At 34.9% G+C, this 27803-nt stretch overlaps 2 protein-coding genes across 7 annotated transcripts in view; one reads left to right on the forward strand and one right to left on the reverse strand.

The window, feature by feature from the left end:
- cwo (transcription factor cwo) overlaps positions 1 to 25207 on the forward strand; it is a 40201-nt gene extending 14994 nt beyond the window's left edge. For 3 of the 6 annotated variants that reach the window (XM_065346210.1, XM_065346289.1, XM_065346614.1), the window contains 4 exons: positions 19401 to 19593; positions 20088 to 20333; positions 23320 to 23591; positions 23701 to 25207. In XM_065346210.1, the coding sequence (XP_065202282.1) occupies positions 19401 to 19593; positions 20088 to 20333; positions 23320 to 23591; positions 23701 to 24291 (1302 nt within the window). In that variant the 3' untranslated portion in view covers positions 24292 to 25207. Of the gene's footprint in view, positions 1 to 3287; positions 4459 to 5032; positions 5113 to 5930; positions 6085 to 14920; positions 15159 to 19400; positions 19594 to 20087; positions 20334 to 23319; positions 23592 to 23700 lie in introns of those variants that run through there. The other 3 variants (XM_065346451.1, XM_065346369.1, XM_065346532.1) reach the window with 3 other exon arrangements.
- A 263-nt stretch (positions 25208 to 25470) lies between these two features.
- LOC135833076 (transcription initiation factor TFIID subunit 11-like) lies at positions 25471 to 27166 on the reverse strand. The gene is made up of 2 exons (XM_065346733.1): positions 27007 to 27166; positions 25471 to 26867 (listed from the first exon to the last, which is right to left on the reverse strand). The coding sequence occupies exons 1-2, from the start codon at positions 27025 to 27027 to the stop codon at positions 25881 to 25883; spliced, it is 1008 nt and encodes a 335-aa protein (XP_065202805.1). The 5' UTR covers positions 27028 to 27166; the 3' UTR covers positions 25471 to 25880.
- Positions 27167 to 27803: the final 637 nt, after the last annotated feature.

Below are 27803 nucleotides of genomic sequence, written 5' to 3' on the forward strand. Positions count from 1 at the left end.
GCTCGAGTCTTATCCATCAGCGAGCGATTGAATCGCTCCACTTTGCCATTATGCTGATGCAAAAACGCTTCGGAGCGTTCCATGGTGATACCTCTCTCTTGACATATCCTTGAAAACATACCCTTCACAAACTCGAGCGCGTTATCACAACGGAGATACGCTACTTTCAAACTCTGAATGGCTTCGGCACGCTTGACGTAATCGTCAAAACACCAACCTACATCGCTCCGAGCTTTCATTATATACGACACGTTGAAATGAGTAAAATCATCCAACAAATTCAGAACGTATAGGTCACCCTCGACCGATTGAGGCAATGGACCTATTACGTCTGTGTGTACGAGCTTAAGTACACGATCTACTACATGTCTCTCATTGTTACAGGGGTTCCTGCACAACTTGGCTTTGGCGCAGACATCGCAGTTTGTCATCGACAGACCGGAATTCGAAGGAAGACCCTCACACTGATTCAACACTTTATCGCTCGGATGCCCGAGTCGTCGGTGCCATACCTTCGCCTCCTCGGACACCGTCATCGCGCTCTCGACCGGCTCTAACACGTATTGGAAGCGTACCTCATTCAGACCATCTCTACGTACCGCTCTAACGACAAAATTCCCAGCGGGATCGAACAGATCGATGTCTGCAGCCAAATTGATCGACCATCCAGTATTCCTCAAACGCTCTGTCGAAAGTAAGTTCGCTTTGAACTGACTAGAAAACTTAACACCGCGCATATGGTAACTTTTCCCGTTCAGACGGAGATTCACCGTACCTATCTTAGTTACGGTGACAAACTGACCCTCGAAGGCAGTGTTCACTAGTTCGTGCATCTCCTCTGACTCTACGAAATAACGCTCGTCGTTGATAAAATGATTGGTCGCGCCCGAGTCCAAAACCCATACCAAGTCACTACTCTCACCGAAACGCTCGCTCACCGGTCCTCGACCCTCACACGCCATCATAGCAGTCGACTTGACATCGGGACGCTTGCTCTTTTCTTTATTAGTCGGACAAATAACAGCGATGTGGCCATATTCACCGCAGGCAAAACACTGAGCCTTACTTACATCGCCACCGCGATATCTACGATCTTCTCCACGACCATTACCTTGGCCTCCTTGACCACCACCGCGATACCCTTGACCGCCACAACCACCACGACCGTTTCCACCGCGCCATTGACCACCGTTACCCCTACCTCGATAATTCTGACTTTGTCTAGGACCGTTATTATTTACAAAATTACGATTAGGATTAAAATTACCACTAGTACCGTTGTTCACAGGTTGCGTAGCGTAACACGAACGTGCCATATGACCGGGACGCCCACAACGATGACACGTAGGCCTTTGCTCTTGCGCTTGGAACGCTGAAGACTTGATGACGGGACCAGAACTCGAAGTACTCGGTTGATTTGACGATTCACCGTTCTTGTACCCAGCGATGATGATTTCTCGAACTTCGTCGGCCGTCGCTCCTTTCTGTAACGCTGCAGTTAACGTACCACGCAACGAATTTCCACGGGTATCGTTCGGTAGCCCGTTCACCAGCCAAACTTTCTCGTCTTCTTCCAAGTCTCGACTCTGCTTGCGTATCGAGTCAGCATACTCGTCGACCTTCTTGAAATCGGTCAATCGAACAGCGGCCAGCGCAGTCTTCATTTGACAGATCTGCGCTTCCGTACGTTGGGCCCATCTCTTCTTCATCGACTCGATAAACTCGTAAGGCTTGTCACCGGCGATTAACGTGATTGTATTATGATGAACGTGTAGGCCTATAACTTCCATCGCTCGATTCTGCTCGTCGGCCGTTCCACGTTTGGCTTCATCTTCGTCGAGGGTATGGTACAAGCTCATAGCCTTTAAACGTAGGCATATTTTCCTAAACCATGGCTCAAAATCTTTGCCCTCGAACAGTAGCGATTGTTCGACGGGCGGCGGCGTATAGTGGGTAACAACTGGAGGTGCCATCTCTTCTTCGTCTTGTTGCGTATCTTCGAGAAGTTTTTGTTCGTTATATAACTTCGTAGCTTTCTGCTTATATTTCACCAGCTCTCCGGACTCAAGCTCCGATAAATCGACACCTTCGGATTCTGCTAATGAACGTAGAAACTCGTCGAACTTTTGCTTTCTCGTCGCAGGCATGCGTATATAACAGTAGGCTAGGCCGGGTACGAATCTTGTACTTAGACTCAAACTCGTGAGTCGTAAAACAGCGCAAAATACTCAGATTTCTCGCCTCCTGGCGCAGAAATATAACCAGCTCCAAAAAACTCCAATAAGCTCAAAATAACGTACCTCTGAGATCGTACCGGCCTACCCAGCTAATTAGTCGACACGTGCACGACCGACAGCCATTATTCAAAGTTCAGAAAAGCTCAATAAATCGTACATCGAACCACGCGACACTTTGCTACCATAATGTTCTAATTACGCGAATTTACGTAAAGATCGAATTATCGAAATTAAATAGAAAAATCTAACTCAAACTCAAAGAAATACTCGGCGAACATTTTTAACGGTTTATTCAATTCAACATATAACATAATAATAACGTATAACGTATTTTACAAAGTTCAACTTATTTCTAGGAAAGTCTGCAGTCAAACTTATTATATACAAATAACGTTATAAGTAACGATAACGAATAGAAACGTAAATCGATACCTACAACTACACCAACTACCTATCTAGATCTATGGGTAATTACCCGTCAGTTTACCAAAAGGCACAACAGTATGCATGGACGGTTCAAGTTTATTTACTGATAATAATCTAATCATACGTTGGTGAAAATAATCGTTGGTAATCATCTAATCAATCATACGATAGAGTGCTCATAAACAAAGTGGCGCTTTATTTTGATAATATTATGATTATCAGCTGATTGGTTGAACACAGACTATACATGAAGTCTTTCTACTGGATGAAATCGTATGGCCAATTGTGGCAAAAAATTGTCTGTTTTGAACACTTCATTTGAGCAAAATATTATTATACCTTAAATAAGAGAAATACGTTGAAAAAAAATCATCATTCTGTCTCGCATGTTAATTTTTATCAAGTACGTAGTCTGCGATACCGTTCACGTATGAGTTAATTTCAAAAACACGTGCAACTGAGCTCACGTTGCTCGATATGGTACCGGTATACTAAAAAGAGAGAGAGAAAGAGATGCAAACGGTGGCTACGGGCTGCTGTTTGTGAAAAAGTGTGTATCAGCAACGTGACTTCATATACAGGACCCATAGACCGACATCTTATTCGAGTTTTATTCCGCAGTCTTGAATATATTTTCGGATCAGAAGGACGAGTTTCCTTTCTGAGTGATAAGGGATTGTTTTATTGTTATGTTGTGATCGAATTTTATCATTTATTTTTGTCGTTTTCGTGAATTCAAGTCGAGTATTTCGTCGTCTTTTGCGTTTAATGTTGTGAATTTCGAGGATATATCGTCATAAAATTGAGTATATTTTGAAAAAGGAGAAAAAAACGTGCACTAGATGATCGGTTTTTTTCAAGTTGATTTTGAATTTTTCACTCCGATTTGGTTCTCGAGTTCTCGAGTTAAAGTTGCATTTTCATTCAGTATTATTCTTTCGTATCTTCTTAGGTACCTACTTGATCTTCTGAGTTCTGTGGCTATCCTCAGTATCGACCATTCGTTACAAATTGATCGAATAATTCTGTCTCATGATCAAAATTCGATTTCGGATTGAAGTATATTATTTCATCCACAATCATCTAGTTCGTATTGATTAATTGTTCTCCATTTTTGTAGGGTGTTTTGTTTATAGTAATTTCCAGATGATTACACCCGTGAAGAGAGAGTTTTAGATTTGGTTTGTTAGGTTGATGTTTTTTAGTACTGTTTTATTTCATATTTATTTGTTTATTTTGATAAAAAATCGACTTTGTTGGTTTTGATTCACATGGCCTATTTGATTCATTGATTTAGTTTCATACCCTACTCGTAATCACATTAGCCTGCACGTTTTCTGCATTCCAAATTTTACTGCAAGTATCTTCTTTTAAACGGTATTAGAACCACTGAAGAATGAAAAATTCAATCTCTGATCGCTTTTGATTGTGTCAAGGTGAAAAATCGATGATCCGTACAGATTCGTTGTACAATTAAGCAACTTGGAACTTGACTTACTCGTAAGACGATTTAGCGAGTGTAAACATCTGGGAAATTAGTATAAAACTTCTAAGTGTTTTCAAGTCGTAATTCAAATTTGATGGAAACTGAAAAGTTCATCAATCAGCGCTCATCTATACTCATCTGCTACTCAAAATTTGGAATACGTGCACGATAGCAGAATTTCCATTTGAATAACCCTTGGACCTTGTTGGAGTCATCAGTAGAGAGAATTTGACTTTACAGTAACAAGTTTTCAAGTCGTGTACTTCTACCTACCTAGTTTTTTTAGAATATCCTCTCTCGTACCTGCTGGTAAGATTTTCGTTTATATATCTTTACTTCATGCTGCATAAGTGCATTCAGTGTAGTCTAAAATATAACTAGCCCATTTCAAAAAGATAAAGATACCTACTACGCAAATTTTAAATTTAATACCTAATAAATATTTTATATTCGTAATTTGAGTAAATTGAAGACCTGGCACAACCTTTTTATTCCTGATTGTGTTTCAACCGTTAACTTTGAAAAATTCAATGAAAATGGGTCAACGATTAAATGAAAGATTGAAATTTTTACCAAAAAATTCAACTTGATTAGCACATTTTCGTTTTAAAAATTGAGAAATCCTTCAAAACGAGTTTATTTGAGTTGCAATCAGTCCAAAAATAATTCTATTTCAGAAAAATTCAAAAAAAAGTGCGAACATTTGTTTTTTTGGTGGTTTGTTTTACAATGGTCTGATCGTCGTAGTACAAAATTCTATTTTTATCAATTTTTTTTTTGTAAAAGAATAATTATGCTCGGGGAGGAATTGGCATTAGGCTGTTAGTAATGACACTGTTAGTATTGCACAAGCATGCAAACTCTATTTACTTATGCATTTCAGTCTCGAATGTATCTATTACCTACTACTCAAGGCATCAATTCATGAGTGGCGTTGAACCTGCATCCATTGTAAAGCTCAAGGTAAGATGGTTCAAGTTCCAAGGTCAAACCATGTCAGTTCGAACGTACTGTGTATTTTGAAATCGAATATTTACCCATCAAAGGATGCGGTTCCAGAATTGGAAGCAGACTATAATTTCGATAGTCTTTAGTTGCGATCTTGGAAATTCGTCGATTCCAATGGTGAAAAAAACCAGATATAGATACATATGATAATCAAGCAGAATGAAAAATAAGTCAAGAAAGTGACACATTCGCTTGGTTATTGTGTATTTAAAATTTATAAGTGATTTCAGAACCAGGTGGTTGTAAATTGTAATTTTTGCGTTTGCTAACCTATAACAAATGCTTTTGATCGACTACAGCGGTGCAGCAGGGTGAACTCGTGGAGACGCAATTTCAAAGTTTTGACTATGAAGCGAGTTATTTTGATAAAATTTCGATGGAGAAAAAAATTCCACCAAAGGAGCAGATATAGGGTAACGAAACGACCATTTTAGTACCAGAGAAACTATGCAATGTTTATGTGAATTCTCAAATTATTGCATGTAAAGTTTGTGGCTTTTAGCGAATGCATGATTGTATAATGCTTAGAAAATAATTTGAGAAAATTCTCGACTTGTGTAATGACAATTCTGGCTTTTTTGAAACAGCCATTTTCTCGAAATAGGTACCTAGATGAACTAACGAGCTTTAGAGGAAACGAAAGATGTGATCAATGATCGAATAGATACATTCGCTGCAGTTGTTGTTGTTGGTGTTGAGCCCAAAACAAACTTTGTGTACTAATACCTAATGTTTATTTTTATAGAATTACAACATAGTGAAATTTCTCTTGAAGATTATCGTATATGCATAGTTGATATTTTATTAGAAAATAAAATGTTTTCTCACTGTAACATCTCAGAACGAATACTAAAAGCCTATAATATCAAAGATGAGTTGAAATCTGCGAACAAAGCAAAAGGCAGAAAACCCAGAAAACAGTCGGAGGTATGGTATGGTTTCAACTATGTCTTAATCTTATGTTCGAGAAAAAAGAGTCGTGATGTGAGGAAATGGTACTTGTAGGAAAGTCTTCCTTTTAGTACAGGTAAAATGACCAGATTTAGAGGTATGTATTAGTTTTGTGGTGATTCAATAAATGAACGAGTTTTCATATATCTACATAAGTACTTCGAACTGTCTATACCAAATTTCTAAACAATGCTAGTTGAAACCATTACATACTTACTTATGTATTTCACAGCACTTAGAATGTAAAGAATGGTAGAAAATTATTCAACTCAAGGGTGACTCTATAAAGATGTAGGTAATAAGGTATATGTAGGTACTTTTTCTTTATTATTCCTCCATAGTTTGCTAAATTTAGCTCCATTGAAGAGTTGTGGCGGATTTTTAAAATGTTTTCCAAGCCTCCACCAAAAGTGTGATAGTTGGAAATAGGATGTTTTTTGAATTCCTGATTGGCTATAGATAATGGCTAATTTTTTTGATAGATTTACCTCAAAACCAGGGTTGAAAATCGTTTTAATTTTAAATTGGTTGTGATGGTAGTGGTTGTCAGAACCTTTGAAAATAAGTGGTTCCCAGTTTTGGTTTTAAAAAAAAAATAAAGCTTCTCAGGCATGGATTTGAAACAGTTTGGTTTTGGTTCCAAAAAAGGTACTTTTAGCATTGTTCTCCCAAAAAAGTTCTTAATTTTTTTCAAACTCAAACTGTTCTGGTGGTTTCTTTTACTTCTTCTTTGATGTTTTGCTTGTGGCTCCACCAATAAGAACACCGTTTCAATTGGTTCCAGTTCTTCCCAGTTCTTTTTGGTTCTTAGTTTTCCCTCAAATTTGTCAAATAATTTTTTTTTTACACATTTTTTTAATAATATGTATTGCAATCTTAAGATACTTCTTAAATAAGTACATAATATGAGTACATTTAACTTTCAACTTATTCAGTAGCATGCTAACATGTGCAGAGTTGTTCCAGGGAAACCAATCTGCTATATACATAACATGTTATATTACATCACTAGGTCATGAGGATTTTGACGTTTAAGATGCCTTACAAGCATACTAGTATCCAACAGTTGAATTGTCTCTCAGTTGATGTGCATATGAAGTTGTTTCTCATGCTTTGTTGCAGATTCTCCAACTTCATCTATGTACCCATTTTATCTCAAGATCCTTATGTAGTGCTTCATTTGTTTGAAACTATCTTGCACTAATTCCAGAGAGTTCTGTTTTGAACAATTTGGATGATTTTACAAATTTGATGTTGTACCACATCCCCATAACTGTACCCCATATGGCCAATGTCCATACTAGTTTAATTATCATTAAGTATATAAAATTAGCCTTTTACTCTCAATCTTCATTTTTGAATGATTTCCAATCAACCAGTACATTTGGTAGAGTTTCGGGTTGATTTGAGTTTTCTTCTGGCCAAAATGGTGCCTCCATGTAAGACTAGAGTCAAGATGAATACCTAGGTATTTAGCATGACTGGCAGCTGGAATTTCATTCTGTTTAATGTAGACTAGAATGTGTATTGAATATCACATTTTCTCTTAGCAAATGTAACATGAGTTGACTTTTGCTCATTTAGCTTGATTTTCCATTGATCTGTCCATCTTCAGATTCCATTGAGGGCTTTTTGTAGATTCTGTTGTTTGGGCTCGGGATGAATGAACTGATAAAATTGTAGTGTCATCAGCAACCGTTGCAGTTTCAGTTTTTTCTGTTGTTGGTATATCAGCTGTGTACATTAATTATGGGATTAGTCCAGAACACTACCCTAAGGCACTCCAGCTTTAATTGGATGCTGAGTAGAGTAGATATGGTATCTCTGTGAAACACTCTGAATGCTCTTCTTGTTATATAGGATTTCGATAAACAAACATAATTTCCCTGTAGGATTTCTGCAAGTTTTGATTGGAGACCTTTGTGTCATACTAGGTCAAATGCTTGTGCTACATCAAGAAATGCTGCAGAACAGTATTCCTTATCCTCAAATTCTTTTTCAATGATGGCTGCAACCCTGTACCCTGTGGACTTGATCTATCAATGAGTGTTGATTGCAAAACCCAAACTGATATGGTCTGGTATTCTGGCTAGTGGTTTGAGTCGTTTCAGAAGTGATGTTTTAAATAACTTGAAAATCTCTTGTAACCTGGTACTCGTTTTCAGAGTTTGAATGTCTTAAAACAAACTGTTTTGAACATCCACACTTTTCTATAATTTTATATGAATTTAAATTGTTTTAATTTTTTTTTCAAAGTTTGAAAAAAGGAAAAAATAATGTGGAATTAGTCAAAATGTCAATCATGAAAAAAAAACTGATTTCTGAAAAAGGGTTCTGATTGTTGTTCTTGAACATTATTTAAACCTTGACCTGGTTCTTGTACTGGTGGTCTTTTCCCTCAAAAACTCATTGGTACTAAATGGTTCCCAATTTGTTTGAAATATATTACAATAATTATGTTCCCTATTTCATAGTTTATGGAACCTTTTCAACTTGGTGGTTCTTTTGGGACTTCTTCTTTCCAAACTTTGAGATGGTTGAGATGATTCTGGTTCCTGTTTCAGCCGAACCAAAAAAGCCTAGTATTTGATGTCCTGCGTTACTTTTCAATACTTTCAGATTTCTAAAGCTATAAAATGTGATTCAAGGGATGTTGAAGGGGCTTAAAAATGAAATCACATCCTGTCTAGCATCTTCAAAAACATCATAGTAATGTGTCACCCTGTGCAGGGTATTGTGACCATTACTGTTTGGTAATCCAGTGGACAAGCTCGAGCGATTGTTCTCTGTTCTGCATGCCCCTCACACATTTGGCAAAGCTGTGACAAGTGTGACCTGTTGCTTTGCGAATGGAGTTAGTCCACCTGGTCAAAGATCATTCCTTTGCTCTTGCTCTTTTTACTTGGCCTCGTACAGTAATTGTCTCCATAAATTGCACCTGCTCTTGTGACTCATCCCAAGTATTTAGTATTTGGCCAAAGACCACTTCTAATATAGCTGATTTTGTCACACAAATTTCTCTCAGTATTTCTCTTACTTATTCATCAATGGACTGTATCTTTCCTGACTTCCTCGAGGCACTTCTGCAGCATAGACATGTGCTCACACTTGAGGCTACAAAAGTTGTGTTGCCAGCATACCAGAGGTCTGTGATCCATCTACTACATATGAGGACACCTGCTCGCCATTCATATACGCATAGTCTGTATATTAGAGTCATTTATGACTTTTTGCAGAATTTCCCCATTTTTTTCTCTGAGTTTCGAATACGTGGCCCATTATCCCCAGTAGTGTTTCCCAGATGATGTCTTTGGCAACTTCCCAGACGTTGTTCTATTGGCCCAGGAGTCATTCCACCTCAATTTGACCAACGTTTTTGAGTCATGTCCTTCAATTTCGCTCAGATTTTTCTTACAATGTCTACCCACCTAATAAGTAAGAAACCCCCGATCAGTTTGCTCCCAGCCCCCTGTGAGGTGGGTGGGGTGGAGGCTACAATTGTTTTTACATTGTCTGGTCGTCATGTTGATGTGAAAGTGGATGTTGATTATAAGATCTACAAAAGTTTCTACAAGATTTTGAGGTCTTACATGACACACTTGACACTAGACAGACTATTGTCATGATCAAAGTCGACATTGACGCATTAATTCACTAAACTATAAAATTATAATAAAGTCAGAAAAATATTCCTCACGTTTTTCGTAATAAATGAAATATGAATCAATAAAGTTGATAGAATTAATCATTCGTTACATAGAATTAACCGTTTCGCTTTCGAAATACCAACGATTATAAAAATTAAATTAGATTTGAAAAACTGTATCTCATCATTAAGCGATTATACATTTCGCACACACGTGAAAATTTTCCACACCTTGTGACCTAATCGTGCAATCGAGAATGGAATTCATCCAATAAGTAGTGGTCAACTACCTACACCTAATTGGTCGAAAACGACGTACTCGTGTTTCAAATACGAGTACCTTTCTGCCTTGCCATATATTACGCATGTACAGGTTTCATCAACCGGGTATTTTATCCGGTTAACCCAGGCTATGGATTTGTGACTCATCACATGTGTTTGTTGTAGCCTCAATTATATCTTCGAATTAGATTTGATTTTCGTCATCGTTAGTTACATTGAAGCTTCTATACAATTTGACCCAGTTTCCATTTCGGCTCATCAAAGTGTTAATTTTACTATGACCTTGATGTCATTTGACACAACTGTGCGTATCGAACCTATTCCGAAATTCGCACCAGCGATTGACATCTGATGATGAGCGAAATGATCACGTAAAGTTATACTGAAATTAAAAACCGGTACTTTCATTAACGATATCGCTATGCCAATGGAAATATTTTCAAAACTTTCCTCTACTTTGGGTCGTGTCTGATAAGAGCCCATCGGTTCATATATCACGTTTTAAAAAATAGTGCGGAAAATACCATGTACCCAGGTTAGATGAATTTTAAAGAGACAAAAAGAGAGAGAAAGAGAAAGAGACCGGATTATTTTATTATTTAAACGTATGCTGAGATTTGATACCTACCACTAAATGACGACTGTTGCTCCTACATTCTACATTCGTCCGAGCTATTATGATTATGATGTCACACATATTTTACGTATCCCTGGCTGATAATGATAATACTTAATAACTATCGTTTAACATTCGAACTCACGTGTTTACACTACACGTGACTTCTTTCGCGCATAGCAACCGACCTAGGTACTCGTATTTCTAAACCTGAGCGGCGCGGCGGCGTAATTATTCAGTGAAAGCTGCAACTCATGCAATAAACCTCCATCATTGGGCAATATCGTATTTATTTTTAGTCGTTCTAAATAGTTTTGCACCTTGTGAATACATACTCGTCATTGTAGTCAAATAAACTGTAAATTATAATTACTACAAGCGCAATCCAAACTGCGTTATTCAATTGTTAACGTAATACCTACACCACTTTGTATACCTAGCTACCTATAAGTTCTGAAAAATTTCGAACATATGGTTCTTTCATCTTTCAAGTTCATCTTCTCAATATCTATACCTATTCAAAATTCAAATAATCTACTTTAGTCATTGATTGTATTCTTATTGAGGCATCGTATTGCATGTAATACGAGATATTTGAGGGCTAGACAGGATCTCTATGGTCTATTCACACGATTCGCAGAATAGACTCATTCGAGAACATACTCGTATTACGTGAAAGAAACAATACACGTGACTTTTAACGTGATTCGTTTTTTAATCTAGAATTAAAAAAAAAAAGAAAACAACGGTAACGAAGCAAGATAAGGCCAAAATCCACGAAGGCCTCGTAGGTACTTTACATTCATCATAATTTTTTTCTTTATCGAATGCTTTAGAACTTACTTCCACAATACAAATTTTCCAAAATTAATTACTCGCTTAAATTCTCATCCCACCATCGACAAAATAAACAAACCACTGGTTATTTCGTTTGATCATATCGTGGGTATAAAAGTCCCTAGAAAAGAAATTGTGCGGATCTTTTCGATGGATCGCGTTGCGAAAGTAGGAAAATGATCATGTTTTGATCCCAGGCTCTCCATGGAGGGTGGGGGGGGGGGCGAAAAAGGTACTTCTTCAACTTGGTGCTGGCAGAGAAAACTAAACAGGGTCACGAAGGGGATGGTCTAGCCTATCCACAAATAAGGTATGCATTTAAACTATCGAACCTTCTGCACAATTGCACTTCAATGCCCACTTTTGGGGCAACTTTGGCCCCCTGGTAAGCTGTCGAAGTTTCATTTTAAAAAATGTAATGCTGTGTTTAAGGAGAAAAAAGACAAAATTATCACGAGCTCTCAAAACAAAGGGTTGGGATCATTGGATGCAAATTTGTGACCGGTGAGTAGTTCAAGTTTGACCATTTTTCAGTAAATTATACTAGGTGCCCTTCTTTTCATGAAAAAAAAAAGAAAAAAAATGAATACAAATAAACTAGAGGATGCAGCTGGAACAGTAAGAGTAGCTCACTGGCTCAATTTAAAATTGGAATCACTAAAAAAAAAAAAAACAATATAAAATTAGCAACAACGAAAACTAAATCTCAAAATAGCTACTTTAATTTACAAAAAAAAAGAGTTAAACTGAATTTTAATATAAAATTCAAAATACCGCTGGAAAATTTGTTTTTAAAAATCACAAAAAAAGAATGCATCAGAAATGATTATGAAAAAGCTGTTTTAGGCTTAGAAACTTTTTGATTTTTCAATTTGCCATCATTTTCTGTGCTCAGTGGGGTTGGCGTAGTGGGATGAGCCATGGATTTCTGAACAAGAGATCCTAGGTTCAAATCCTGCTAGAGATGCTAGCGTTGACCTGTAATGTATCTATTGTAGTGCATTCAACATCTATTGCATGTTAAGCTTTAAGCACCAGAACACCTGAGGTAACAGAAATGCACGCAATCTGTTGCTGGTAGTTACCTATCAAAGCCCAGAATGACGGTGTTAGTGATGTAGTTATAACAGCTATTACATTGCTTAAAAGTGATATCTGTTGGCAATTAGTTTTGCAAAATGAATCATAAACCTGTTAGTTGTTACAATCGGTTTTTATAAAACAATTATTTTGGTATCGCTTACGCATCAGCAAAAAAATCCTCATCTGTTGTACATATTATGAATACATGAATGGTTACTCACATTTATATGAGCACGGGGGTGTGTGTGTGTGTGTGAGAGTCAGCATCCAAAAGTGATATCAATACCAATAGTTTTAACAACGACATTGTTTCAAATAAACTTGTTAAAAAACAATGTAAATAATTTGCTGATAAGAAAAACCCGTTACTAACAGTGTTGTTAACAACTTTTAGGCAATGTAGTTGTAACAGCTAACAACATTGTTCTGGGCTTTAGTACCTTTTAGAGCTGAAAACAGTACTCACTAACAGCGGGTGGTAACTACTGTACCCATACTGTAAATTCTTGCTACTTGCCAGTAGCTGGTAGCGAGTTGAAAAAATGTCACACCAGTTCACATTGTAACTGGTAGCATGTTGTATGCGTAGTGGGTGTACTGGCATGACATCATCATTGCCAACAATCACTGGCAGACGTCAATCACACATATGAACGACGGGTATCAAAGCATAACTCCTCCCACTTACGCATTATCAAATTTTGGGGTGCGTGCACAGACTAAGTGCAAAAACGATCGGGTTGTGCTCGCTATATGCTACTATCTGTACCCGAATCAACTCGATACATCCACTAGTGGGTTTAGTTGGTATTTTAACCAGATGCTGATAAGCGGGTAGCGTAACCGTTTTCAGCTCTGGTACCTATCTAGAAGCTGTAACTGGTTTGAGCACCTATTGGTAGCTGATTACTGAACTCAGGGTTGTAAAAACCCGGCTAGCGATGTATCAGATACTTTGTGGATTGCGTAGAAAGCAATGGGAAACTATTATGTGAAAGCTCAAATGTCGATTCCCTAGAATAATTGCTGTGGCATAGGTATTTGCCTCACCCTGTTAGGGTACCACTACGCTGTGATTTCCAATGTTCTGTAAAGGATAAATGGAACCTGGACAACAAAGATCATTTTACACAATTTTGATATTTTTTTTGGAGTAGCTTCAATTCGTGATGAATTCTGTCATTTTAACAATTTCCTCAACAATATTGAGAAATTTAATAATTTGATTTTGAGCAAATTTTGAACATTCAAACAATTTTAGGACCATTTACTTATTTCCAATTTTTTCAGCCTTTTCAACAAATTTTTGTCAAAATGGGTTTTTAACAATTTCAACTTTGACCAGCTGTTATACTCTCCTACCAATGAACCAATATGGAAATTTATTATGCAGATTCCCATAAGGGTTCTGTACCTATAATGAAAATTTGAGTTAGATTTTCACTGTACCTTTCGCTCAGTCGAATAAATAAATATAAATGGTTTAGATTCAAGTACCCCAATTTGGAGGAAGTCCAAACAGGCCCTACTTCAGACTTGAACCTGAATTTGTACTTACCCCGCTGCACCTCACTTAAATGCAGAGCTGTGGGTCAGAAACAATTTTGGGACTGGATTTATAGGTTTCAAGATCAAAATTTATTCATTTTGGGATTGGATTTGTTTTAGTTTTGTTCTTCTAAATTTTTATTTCGTTTTTGGGATTGGTTCCAGGATTGAAAAAATTATTTTGGTTCTGGAATGAATCGGTTTCAATTTTGAGATTTTCATTTCAATCAATTTTAAGCCTAAATTGACTAATGGATCTTGTAAGGGATCTAAAAAATGGGAGGTTTTGACATGGGCAATCCGATGGTGTAATTAGTTCAATGTTTTAACTTTTGAATGCATATTTTGGTTAATTTGTCGAGTAATTTCTATTGTAATCTGAATGAATGATGATAAATGATGTAAAATGACAATTTATCAGAATAACCCCCACAAACAGAATAACCAATCATAGAGCGCTTATAACTTTATAAGCAATCCTAAATCAGCTACATATGTCAGGTAGAAAGAAAATAAATTTGAATATTCTATTAATACATAGGTATAAAAGGCAATAAAAACTTGTAACACAATGGAGAGTAAAAAATATGTAGAATAAAATTTAAACAAAATAAATGTTCCAAATTCTCACAGCAGGTAGTAAAAAATAATTGACAAGTAATCCTCAGATAATATTGGACAATTTGAAATTTCAAGAATAGGTACCTAGCAAACTGGTGGCAAAACACACGCTTACGGTTGGATCAAGTTCACGATCGTTTGCCAATATCCGCCAACTGGTTGTTGCGAAGGTATTTAGTCATTGGTAAATATGCACTACAAGTATGTAGTACCTACCTATACTTTTACCCGAGAAGTGTTTCTTACGTGGTCTTATCTACCTGTCTTCACTAGTTACCAGATTCTTGTTCGAATTGAAATAGTCATCTTGAGTTTTCGAATATGTCAAGTGGTTCCTTGTTACTAAGTGAGATATATGTATTACTGCGTGAATTTATTCAGTGTTTTAAGAAAATTTCTACGGTTTAGATGAAGCAAGTGCGTATATAGGTTTTGAGATTTTTGAGAATTTTATTTGAATCGTGTTTCATATACACGTTGGGTTTTGCATGTTTCTTATTTTTATCTAAGTACTTAATGGTATTTGAATCCGAACATGTTGTGTATGTTGTGTATTATTGTATCTGCATAATTTTCTATATAGTTTTCCTTCTATTGTAGTGTATTCTCAGGCATATAGGTATTACTTTTATGAAGAATTGTTCAGTATTTTTTTTTTTTGGTTCATTTGCTAAAGCTCGCTGTTCTATGTTTAAGTAGATGGTTTGATGACCTGTCGTTGAACTTGTAGATAAATTAATTATAATAATGTGCAGTGGTCAATAGGAATTATAAATTAATACTGGTTTAAAGGAGTTATATTTTTCTTGCTACGTTGAAAATTAATATTAATGTCGAATGATTTGATCTTGTGTCTTTATATTTTCATCTAGCGTTTGTATCGTACGTGATACATTTTGTTGTGGTATTTGAAATCTTGATGTTTTTAAATTACTCTGCGAAAACAATTGAATTGGTAACTAGATGCATTTGATTTCATTTTGAAATATTTTGTCGCTCATGTGTGAGTGAGTTTTGTTTGTCATTGTTTATCATTTTTATGGTGATTTTTTCCTAGAAAAATTCTCGAATGAAGAATGAGTTGCGTTGATCATCTACTGAGTGTTCTAAAAATCACAGAAATAATAGTTGAGCTTCATGTTAGGGTCTTGGTGCCTACTTCCTTACTTCCTTGCTTGCTTATCAAATACATACATCGAGTTTCTTTTTCTTCTTCTTTTCATCTTTCATTTATTTATTTTTTTTCAAATGTAACGCTTGATAATTAAACCTATAATCTGTTTGATATTTGATGTGTTAGTATCAATTATATACGCATTAAGGCTATTTATAAACACCATAGAATTTAACGGATTTTGACCCATCCTCCTAAATCGTAGCATTCAATTGCACCACTAAAGATGATACGCGGTGTAGTATTAATATCGCATCTTATCTGGTAGATTAAAACAACAAAACGTGATAGGTACCTATTATTTTCGCGTAATGTATTTATTACCAAGTGCGTAATCAAATTAACGCTCGTTTACTTTGTATGCTTGTAATATTCTTATACTCAGAGCTGCAGACTTTGTACATATTACGTATTTTTAGTCCATAAGCATTATATAGCATTAAATTAATTTCGTCTCAAATGTTGTATGTGCCTAATGCAAGTTATATAGACCAGAAGTTGTATGTATTATGCATTTTTTTTTCATTTTCTCATGCACTACCAGTCAAAAATGGATTTTTACTTTTACTTTTACTTTTAAAAAAACGTAATACATTTTCAAAATTAGGGTAGGTAGCTCAATTTTGATGAAAAATCAGCACAATTGAGCGAACGTGGCGGATAGCTCACGAATTTGTTGAAACATCATGAAAATTGTTGGAAATGACTGAAATATGTACATTTATAATTAGGGCAACCCAATATATTTTTTTGAATGTTTTTTTGTTGCACTCCGATTACAAATGTAACAAAATCATTTTACGTTTCAGAAAATTGCCTTTCATTAAAGACCTACTTCATTTCGAATATTTTCGAATATTTTGCCTTAAAATGAATATTTTCACATATTTGATTGCTATTTGAATATTTGTGTCTAAAATTACCACATATTTCGCAATTTTTCGAATATTTTTGAAATTTTTGCATTTTGAGAATCGCAACATAGGAAACATCATTTTCACAGAATGTTGAAGATGAAAAAAATGGCTCTTTTCAATGATGATGATATTGATGATTGATGAAATGATGATGAAGATTGAATTTTAAATTAAGCTTCGATTTTTTTTTCTTTTTTCGAGGATCAAAATAGAATTTTAATTCAACAATTTTGTTCCATTTTGCGAAATTGCGAATAGTGCATGTGATTTAGGAAACGAAACCCAACGATGTAGCCATTTTTGTAATATGCTTGTAAAGGCGAGTGAAACGATACCAAATTTGATTTCGAATATTTTCGAATATTTTGGGGGTAATTGAATATTTTTGTCGAATATTTTACCCCAAAAAATCGAATATATATTGAATATTTTACCTTGAATGAGAGCATATTTTGGGTTGCCCTATTTATAATGAAATATCTTGAAATTTGAACAATGTGTCTCAAAAATGCCCAATTACGTATCAAACAAACGGTGGTAAATTATGAAAATTCGATTAAATACATATTGAACGAAATGTTGTTAAAATTGCTAAAATACCTCTGAAAAATTCTTAAATTGGCATTATCAAAATGTTGAGATTATTTCGATGAACTCCAATTTTTAAGTAATTTTTGATAACTGGTTGCTAATTCAAGAACCGGTTTCGAAATCCGATTAGCAAAAATAGTTCAATTTTCAAGCTGGACAACTTTTGTTTCAAGCTTTTTTCTCTATCACCAATTTTTAGGCGATTGTTGAAACTGGTTGCTGAATGTGACCAATGAACTGGTTTCAAAATGTGATTTGACAGAATTGTGTAATTTTTCACGCTCCAAAACTTTTGTTTCGAGCTTTGTTCTCTTTCCCCAATTTTTGGGTAATTTTTGGTAACTGGTTTCAAATGAGTGAACCGGTTTCGAAATCCTATTATCAAAAATGGTTCAATTTTTCACGCTCTACAACTTTTGTTTCAAGCTGTTTTCTCTTTCCCCAATTCTTAGGTAATTTTTGGTAACTGGTTTCAAATGAGTGAACCGGTTTCGAAACCCTATTATCAAAAATGGTTCAATTTTTCACGCTCTACAACTTTTGTTTCGAGCTTTTTTCTCTTTCTTCAATTTTTAGGTAATTTTAGTAACTGGTTTCAAATGAATGAACCGGTTTCGAAATCCTATTATCAAAAATGGTTCAATTTTTCACGCTCTACAACTTTTGTTTCAAACTTTTTTCTCTTCCTCCAATTTTTAGGTAATTTTCAATAACTGGTTGCTATAATTAATGAACCGGTTTCAAAATCCGATTAGCAGAAATGGTCCAATTTTTCACGCTTTACAACTTTTGTTTCAAGCTTTTTTCTCTTTCTCCAATTTTTAGGTAATTTTCAATAACTGGTTGCTATAATTAATGAACCGGTTTCAAAATCCGATTAGCAGAAATGGTCCAATTTTTCACGCTTTACAACTTTTGTTTCAAGCTTTTTTCTCTTTCTCCAATTTTTAGGTAATTTTCAATAACTGGTTGCTAACTAATGAACCGGTTTCAAAATCCGATTAGCTGAAATGGTTCAATTTTCCACGCTCTACAACTTTTGTTTCAAGCTTTTTTCTCTATCTTCAATTTTTAGGTCATTTTTGACAACTGGTTGCAAAATAACGAACCGGTTTCAAAAAATTTAAATCACGTTTTTGTTGCCTGTGTAGAATACATTTCACCAATGAAAACCGGTTTGAATTTTTTGATCAAACTGGTTTTTCAATTTGTGGATACCAAAGAGCACAGACCTGAAATTTTCAATGTCGCTTTTGAAAGCCCTTATTTTTTGCTTCTCAACGCCGCTTTAAATTATTCATCTTGCTAGCTCTTTCTACTCAAAAATGATTGAAGTCACCGGGCATTACTTTTGTGTCATACTGTAGATCAAAAATATCATCCAGGTGCTGAAGTAAAATTTGGAAAAAATCACGTGAACGTCGAAGTGACATCACAATTGAAGTTCTGCTGCTGCTTGCTCTTGTTTTTCTCTTTGAATTGCATTTTTAATAATTTCTGAAGATCAGCTTTCAGTTACCTATGGATTTTTTATCCCGCATGAGCTGATTTTATTTTTTAAATTTGAAAGTAAAATCTACCTTCCTACGTAAACTTTCTGTGTAGTTACGAAATGTACATATCATTCTTTCCTATACTTCCATTCCTTTGCTTTGTACACAGACACACTGCATAGATGATTCAAGAAATTTTTCACAAGTTTTTTTTTTTAAATAGTTAATTTATTATTTTAAGTAAATACTGTTCAAGTTATAATGAAATCGAAGCTTTTGCATTTTACATTTTTGAACATAGGTATCAAACATGATGTTCAAGTTTGAAAAAATTAGTGTCGAAGTTTGTTACGTATAGAGTGCGCTATGTGTATTGAAAAATCGCATCTTGCTTTGCAAATTAATTTTAAAGATGTTGTGATGTTTTCTCATTCGTGTATTTGATTTCGTTGGATGATAATTTTCTGGTTTTTTGCGATTTCAGGACCCGATGTCCCATCGTATCATCGAGAAAAGAAGACGGGATCGTATGAACAATTGCCTCGCTGATCTCTCCCGATTAATTCCTGCCGAATACTTGAAGAAGGGTCGAGGACGTATCGAAAAAACCGAAATTATCGAGATGGCTATCAAACATATGAAATTTTTACAAGATCAAACTCGTCGAAACAAAACTGGTGAGTAATTCGCTTTCTTGAAGAAGGATGAGGGAAGGGTGAATTTATTTTTGCATAATTTTCGGTTATTTTATAAATTGATCGACTTGAAACTTGACTCGGTATTTAAACAGAACTTCCAAAAAAAAACAAAAAAAAAAAACAACTATAGTTATAAAATTACAATTGTAACACAAATCGTATAGAATGGCTAATTACACTGGCCGCATGTTTACGATAATGGCATTCTTTTTAATTTAACGCGACTGCGAGTATATAGTGACGTTAATGAACTTTGATTACCTATTTGGCTGTTGTGATTTCATTATTATGCTTGTACGTATTTTTAATCATCTTGTACATACAGTATTCTATTCGATAAGAAACGTTTACTTTTCAATAATAATGTTGTGCAATTTAAAGACACGTTTCTCAAACCGTGATTTAGACTCGGTTAAAATGCATTGTTCTTCTCTTCTTTTCCTCTCTGATCAAATTTTTTGTAATTTTTTCAGAAACTTGCGAAATTAAAGTAGATAACGAGCATCAGGTTATGGTTACCGATACGCAGTACGTGAACGAGGCTGGAGCTCAGGATGCTGAGATGGTGTTTCGAGATGATTACAAAATCGGATATCAAGACTGTTTGGCGGAAACTATGCATTTTCTGGTCGAGGTTGAAGGATTTTACCCGTCTGATGCGTTGTGTGTCAAGCTGATGAGTCATTTGGAGAAATATTTCGATAAAATTAGTCATCAAGGTTGGTTATATTATAAAAATTACTATTGGCATATTGTTGGAATATATTTTCGAGTTCGAACTAAAATTTTTCGATTGTAGTTTTAGTAAGTAGCTTATTTATTACGAGTATTTTGAAAAAAATTTTCTCAAAAATGAGACATGACATGATTGTATGATTTTGCGAATCATTTCTTTTTTTTTTGGAGTCGTGTGTAAAATTTTTATGTTATTGTAATTTGATAAGTTAGGTGATTTTTTTATTTTAACGTTGAGTAAATTTAAATCAAAATTGAACAGTTCCATTCGAAAATTTTGTCGGTAAAATCTTCATCAAAGTATTCAAAGTTAATCATTGATATGACAAACACCCTACCCAGGATTTTTTCGCCCAAAACAGATTAAATTTCTGACTTTATAGGAAAATTCTGCAACGTAAACATTACATTGATTAAATTGATGAAAATATGTAACTTATATTAAAAGTTGATGTCAAATTGTATCAAAACCCTCAAAACTTATCGAAATAATTATAAAAATTGAAAAAAAAAATATTATTCAAATTATAGAAGAAGAGTCGAAAAAATTATAATATTTGTTTGGAATTAACCGATCAAGCTCAATAAATGTTAAAATTGGCGTTCTGAGAATTTTTCAAACTGCTCAGTATTGTGATATTTGAACTCAGCATATTCGGATTTGTGAAAATTCATTAGGACCCTCCACTTTGATTTTTTTTTTTTGATTTTAATCAAAATTGCAGACCCTTGTAAGCCTCAAGGAAAGGCATTGACATCCCATTTTAAAAGTTGAGCTGTTAAAAAAAAAACAAAAAATAAAAACATAAAAGTGTCTACAATGTAATTCTTTTCAAATTTTCAAAATGGTGGTCTCTGATTTTTACAGGGTTTTTACTCGGTTACAGACTCACTTTTGGCCAGAAATTGCCAAAAAAATATTTTTTACAATGATTTTACCTAAAATTGTAAAAAAATTGACAAAAATACCTAATTTTTGCTAACATTTTCGAGAAATTTTCCCTTTTTTACAAAAATTTCCAATAAGTTCTTTTTTTCCTCAAAATTAATTAAAATTGTTCTGTTTCTAAAAAAAAAGCCAGTTATTTTTATTCAAAAATTTCTTGAAAGTTTTGACTTTTGTAATAAATCGGAAAAAAGTCTTGCTTTTTGCCAAAAATTGCCAAAAAGTCCTGTTTTTTACGAATAAATTTTTTAAAAAGTTTCACTTCTTCGATGAAAACTGCAAAAAGTTTCGCTTAAAAACTTGCTTTTCTCTCTTTTCAGTCATTTTGGTCAGAAATCGTCAAAAATTTCATTTTTTCAACACAAATTTCCAATAATACTTAGCTTTGCTTTTTTGTTAAGCAAAATTGCTAAAAAGCCCAGCTCCTGCCTAAATGGCAAAAAGTTTCACATTTTGTCGAAGTGGCCAAATAAAAAATCTCTCTTTTGGCAAAAATCGCGTAAAACTAAGTTTGTTTGCAAAAAAAAACATCCAAAAATTGTTCAAAAGTGGCGCTTTTATGCAGCCCAGTGCCCAGTCCTTCGCTAAAATTGTCAAAGTTTCGTTTTTTGTCACAAATTGTTGAAAATTTTCACTTTTTCGACCAAAAAATCTCATTTTATCAAAATGTTGCGAACTGTCAAAACCTTACGAGTACTTTTGAAGCAAAGTTGCCCAATGTGTTCACTTTTTCAACTTTTTTGTCAAAAATTACTGTATAAAGCTCTGTCTCTTGCTAGAATTGTCAGCATCCCCTCTCTCCCCCTCCCTCTGGAAAAAATCAGGAAGTCTCGTTTAAAAAAAAAAAAATCATGTCCAAATCTCATTTTTCTTACCATAAATTGCCAAATTTGTCACTTTTCTGCTAAAAATAGCCAGAAATAATCTAACTTTTTTTTACAAATGTTGCCTTCAAATATCGTTTTTTTTTACCAATAAATTACCAAAAAAAATTTTTCCCCCAAACAAATTGTCGAAGTCTTGATTAGGTTTTTTATGGTGATTTTTTTCTATATCAACATGATTGTTTTGTTCCTTACATTTTTGGTCAATTTTTGGTTACCTTTTCCGACTGTTTTGGTTACTCCGGTTACCTTTTTTTTTTGAAAAAAAAAATTAATTGAATATAAAGCTCCAAGTACTTTTGCAATCGCTGTGGAAACTTGAAGTTTCATGATGAAATTTCAATTTTTAGCTTAGGTATCAATTTTTAGTATTCATTTTGAATTTTTAATCCAGGTATTCTGCATAAATTCCCGTCAACAGCTTTGCTTCAAGTGTAAACAGCCTTGAGATATGAACTGTCAAAAAAATGAGTGAAATCGGAGTTTTTGATTTCATTTTTGGCCCGATTTGGTTGAAAATGAGCTTAAAAGCTTCCAACATCAGACAAATATGAAATTTTTCGTTTTTTCGTTTATTTAATTTTTTTAATTTGGTTTTTAGAGAAAAATATGAATTTTAGAAAACTGAACTCGAACTGGTCAATAGGATCACGAATGCTTTATTGAATTTTTCCAAAGCTGGAAAATCTGAAAATCTACTCAAGACTTTTCAATTCAGCTCGATCTCTGTTATATTTTAAATTGGTCTAAAGTTTTTGAGAAATAAAGAAATATATGTTTGGTGGGAGAAGGAGAAGTTTAATTTTGTTATTTGACTCATCCTAAGTCTCCAAAACAATAATTTTTCGAAAAAAAAAATTGGAATTTCTCCAACGGTTGCGTATTCTTTTCATTCTTCTTGCCTTCAGGAGGCTGAAGAGAAATTCAGTTTGTCAGTTCTCATTCATAAGTCTACGAGATAAGATAACTCACATGTCAGCTGACTGCGTCTCGTTTGCTTTTAATGTAAACGTGTATGTAGAATGAATCACATAACTTGATGTTTTGAAGGAGCAATTAATTTATACGCCATGATTTCATTTTAGTTTAATTCGATCAAATTATCACTAATTACAAATATAATGATTTTAATTTTTACAGAAGGTAAAGTAGTCTATCGTCAATTGGAAAATCCCGCCTTGCCAAATACTTTCGAGCCGAAGGTGAACAGTTACCATTCGAGCAGTATTAGCGTCGCCAAGGAACATAGTCTTAACGAATGTAGACCTAACTCGGCCCCTTCAGTAGCCCATGTTGATGAGAATTCATCAAACGAAAGCGTACACGGTACTAGTCAGCTTAGAGAAATGTTGGTGGGACCGCATTTGAATTCATTGTACTCTACTGCTATAAGACCCAACATCATACGACACGTGAGTATCAAATCAATTTCGAATTACAAATCTATCAATCTAGCTAGATACTCGTACATGGTTCGCTAATCGAAATTCAATTCAACTGACAATTTGTTTCTTTTTACAGTCAACACCCGAACGTGGACGGTTATCTTCTGTCGAGTCGAGTCACTCAGACGGATCATCTTCGAACGGATCCTTATACAAGTTCAAGAACTACATCAAAGAACGTTTCAGCGCCGAGCTGTCGAATTTAAATTACAATATCGAAACCTCGAACGTTGTAACTTTAAGAGAAGATAAATCACCACCTTCGCCGATCGTAGTCAACGGGACGAAACGTAAAACCGAGTACATAAACGAGAGCGACAATTCATCCGTTCCATCACCTCTAAAAGAGGTCAAACATATCGACCATCATTACTCCATAGCTTCTAAACCGGTGCCTATTTTCGCCCTGCATGCTAAAGGAGCTTTCTATATACCTTTATCCATAGATAGTAATCTTCTTACGCCATTTTTAACCGAATTGAATAACGATTACGGTACGATAAATGGATTCCCTCCTATGGTTCTACACCCTGTTACTATTTCGGTTAATTTTAATCAACCTTCGTCGTTATTATCAAAGCCGAGCGAATTTAAAGCGTTGCTTTCGCCGACCATTTCCCATCATTCTAATACTGCTTCTTTACACGTTGTTCCCGAATGCCGCTAGACGCGACGCTGGATATAGTGGACGTGGTTCCCTTACGTTGTCGGTAAATGATGGAAATTCAGCGCGTGTGATGACTGAGTTATCCGAATTTTTTTATTTTGAATATTTGTACTACTATTTTTATTCTTAGAAGACTGTGTGTTATTATTTGCTATTTCGCCAAATTTACTCGTAATAATAATCATTTTTTAAAATGTTTTTATGTGTGCTGCACTTACCCTATTACCTATTTTGATCTCTCAAACGCGGAGACGGGTTTCTTGATACAATAAATTAATTAGGTAGATTATTTTCAACTTGTGTGTATTTCCCATCTTGCCGGATCATTTTGTATTATCATTATTGCTACTATTATCGTTACTTATTATACTATAGCACGCGATTGATTTCGTAAAATTGTATTACCTCTTATCTGTAATATTAATAAGTTGTTTAATCGGTTTCTGAGTGTAATGAAAGTGAAAGGTTTCCTTCGAGTTGTTCGTTAAAATTTCAAATTTCAAATGTTATCGTATTATTTTTTTTTATGATCCGTCTTGAAAATATCCTCGAGGATTTTGGTACAGAATAGCACTCAATATACGTATTTAAAAATATGTTTGAGTGGTGGGTATGGTGCATTTTTTCACTTTTTCTTAGAAATCGATTAGGTATGCTTCGATGTTATGTTATAAGCGTTTCGAGTCGGAATTTAAATTACTATACCGGAACTCCGGAAGTTTTATTGTGTATTGCATTTAATTTGTTTCTTTAAGATTTGATCAACTTATATACCTAATTGTATTTTTGATGATGAAATTTTCACATGTCCTTTTTCATCAAACTTAATGTTCGAGAATTGTTATTTTGCGAGTTTGACGTACAGTTCGTAATTTTAGTCGAATAAAATGATTTTCATCGATGTTATTATTCAGTATTCGGTTGGCATTTATTTTATTGTAAATAACCTACGGTGGGTGTGTTGAAATTACGATCTAGTGTCTAGTAATGGAGCTGGACAAACAAACAAACCAAAACCAAATGAATTAATCTCGTTGAGAACTTGAAACGGAAGAGTCGAAGAACATCATCTTTTTTGATCGATATCGTTGAAACAAAATCAAAATTAATTAAAAAATTGATCAACTGAAACCGAACTGGAAATTGAAATCGTTGAAAAAAATTCATTCTTCAAAGAAATTATTAAAATAAAAATCCTTTCCTTTATTATAAAGTTCGAATAAAACTAAAAATCGAAAAAAAAATCTTAAAAAAATAAAAAACGTTTAAAAATCATTCAATGTGGTCACACTGATTTTACGATGTCACCCCACCGCAGGCAACCGTTAAAAAACAACTCTGGAAGTCTGGAAATTGTTCTAGAAGAAACCGATCGCCATTTTGAAATCATTCCATTTTCATTCTTCTTTCTTCTTCTTGCTGCATCATTCTAGTTTGCCGCGCTCATCTGTCGTCTTGTATTATTCGTTCGGTTCGGTATTTAAAAGCACATTATATTTTACAGTACGTACGCCTTTCGTACGAAGTATGATTGGAAATATTCATGAATCGCGAGGTGAGTACATTTTAATTTAATTTAAAGGGTTAATTTACTGTCGCTTCTTAGCTTTGGTCACCGGAGCTTCTTCGGTGGTAGCATCTTCGTCATCATCTGCCGCCTGATCTTCGTCATCGGCCGCCTGTTCGTCTTCTTCGGGCACATCATCCTGAGTATTTTCATCAGCTGAAGCTTCGTTGTCGTTTTGTTCGGGTTCACCTTCACCTTCAGCGTTATCGTATTCAGCCGCATCCTCCGGTGTATTTTCTTGCTGTTCATCGGCCGGTTCTTCGTCTGCTTGTTGCTCCGGTGATTCTTCCTCTTCTACTGGTTTTTCCGTTCTAGATTGTTTACGTTTACGTCTGGTAACCGACTCGTTTTCTTCTTCAGGTTCTTCGTCCTGCGGTGGCTGATCGTCGTCGTCTTGATGGAACTGCTGCAGTAACGGTTCGTCGAACGGTGGTCGAATCTCACCAAATGGTTGGAATATGGGACCTGAATCAGAGATGGTAATAGCCCATTCGTTTTCTTTCGGTTCGGTTTCATTTTTAACGAATTCTATTTTACCCATTAGAGGATACAGCGGTTTCGGTGTGTCGTCTTCGGATGGCCGTGCGGTTGTCGTCGTAGTAGTCGTCGTCGGTGTCGTAGTCGGTGGTGTCGTCTTCTGTAGAGCATCTAACGAAAATTGATCCGGTGCCGGATACAACATTTGTCCAGGGTACACGAAGTACCATTTGTATGTGCCATTCGGCTGGATATACGCTCTAAGGTAAGGCTCGTCGGATGGTTTTGATTTTTTAAATACGTTAATCGAGTCGAAGATCTTGCCTAATCGTGATCTCTGCGGCAGTTCTACCGTATTTATCGGTTGTTCGGTTGTGTATTTGTTCTGCGACGAGAATTTCAGGAATTCGGGTAAATGAAAGTATTTCGCGATGAAACCAGCTTCTGTGGTTGGCGGAGGTGTGCTTGTTCTCGAACCTCTGGTTCGTTTAATCGGTGCGGCATTTATAAGATAGAGGGAACTTAACGATATCTGGAAAAAAATCACGTAAATTACTACGATGAATAATTTTATTCTAAATTTACAGTTATTTTTTGAATTTGCTTTTAGTGAAATTTGAATTCGAGTACGTAATTTAGTGAAAATAAGTGAGTAGGGTAAAATAACTTACCAATACTAGAGCGGTCTTCATTTCGAATTTAAAATCAACGACACTTATCAAACAAACACACTCCAGTAAAAAAGTTGATTTTATGCATCGGTAGCACCTACGAACTGACGTTCACCGCCAACTTTTTATTGAAAATGCTCTGTATCTTCGATACGTGTCTTTTTTTATCGAGATTGAGTTTTCAATTTTTATCATTAGTAGATGATTTCTAGGTACGCTTCATTTGCATCCGATTAATTGATGAAATAACTTCATTGAAATTTATTCTTGTAATGTTATTCGTAGCTTCATCTAGATATTCGTGTCTCAGAATTTTTGCAGCCGGAATTATCTATCTGTGGTCTTTATGATGATGAATAATGCTTCGAGTATCAGTATTATCCTTGAATGTCGTTTCTGATAGTTTTATTTCTTCGAAGCTGAGGATCTACGAGTATATGTATTATTGAGGAAACGTCTTAATTATATGGAAAAATGTCGATATCTTTTTTATCTAAGTTACTTTTTTTTTGATATTCGAGATGAGGAATTTCTTCTCCTCTGTTGAGATCTTGATCGAGATAACTCGTTTTATTCACACGGTAGTCGTAGTTTTCTTAATCGTCTCAGGATATCGTAAAAGTCGTGCTTTTCATACTTTTGTTCTATATTTGCAAAAAGTTAAGCTTTTTTCTGAAATGGAGAGGGTTTTGTTTTTTCATAAAATTGCTTAAAGAAAAGTTCTGTTTTTTTGATTTCGATCAAAATTTCAAATTGTTTATTGAATTTTTAAACAAATTTTTCGGGTTTCATTAATA

The sequence above is a fragment of the Planococcus citri genome, chromosome 1, assembly GCF_950023065.1.
Source record: "Planococcus citri chromosome 1, ihPlaCitr1.1, whole genome shotgun sequence".
NCBI classification, from domain to species: domain Eukaryota; kingdom Metazoa; phylum Arthropoda; class Insecta; order Hemiptera; family Pseudococcidae; genus Planococcus; species Planococcus citri.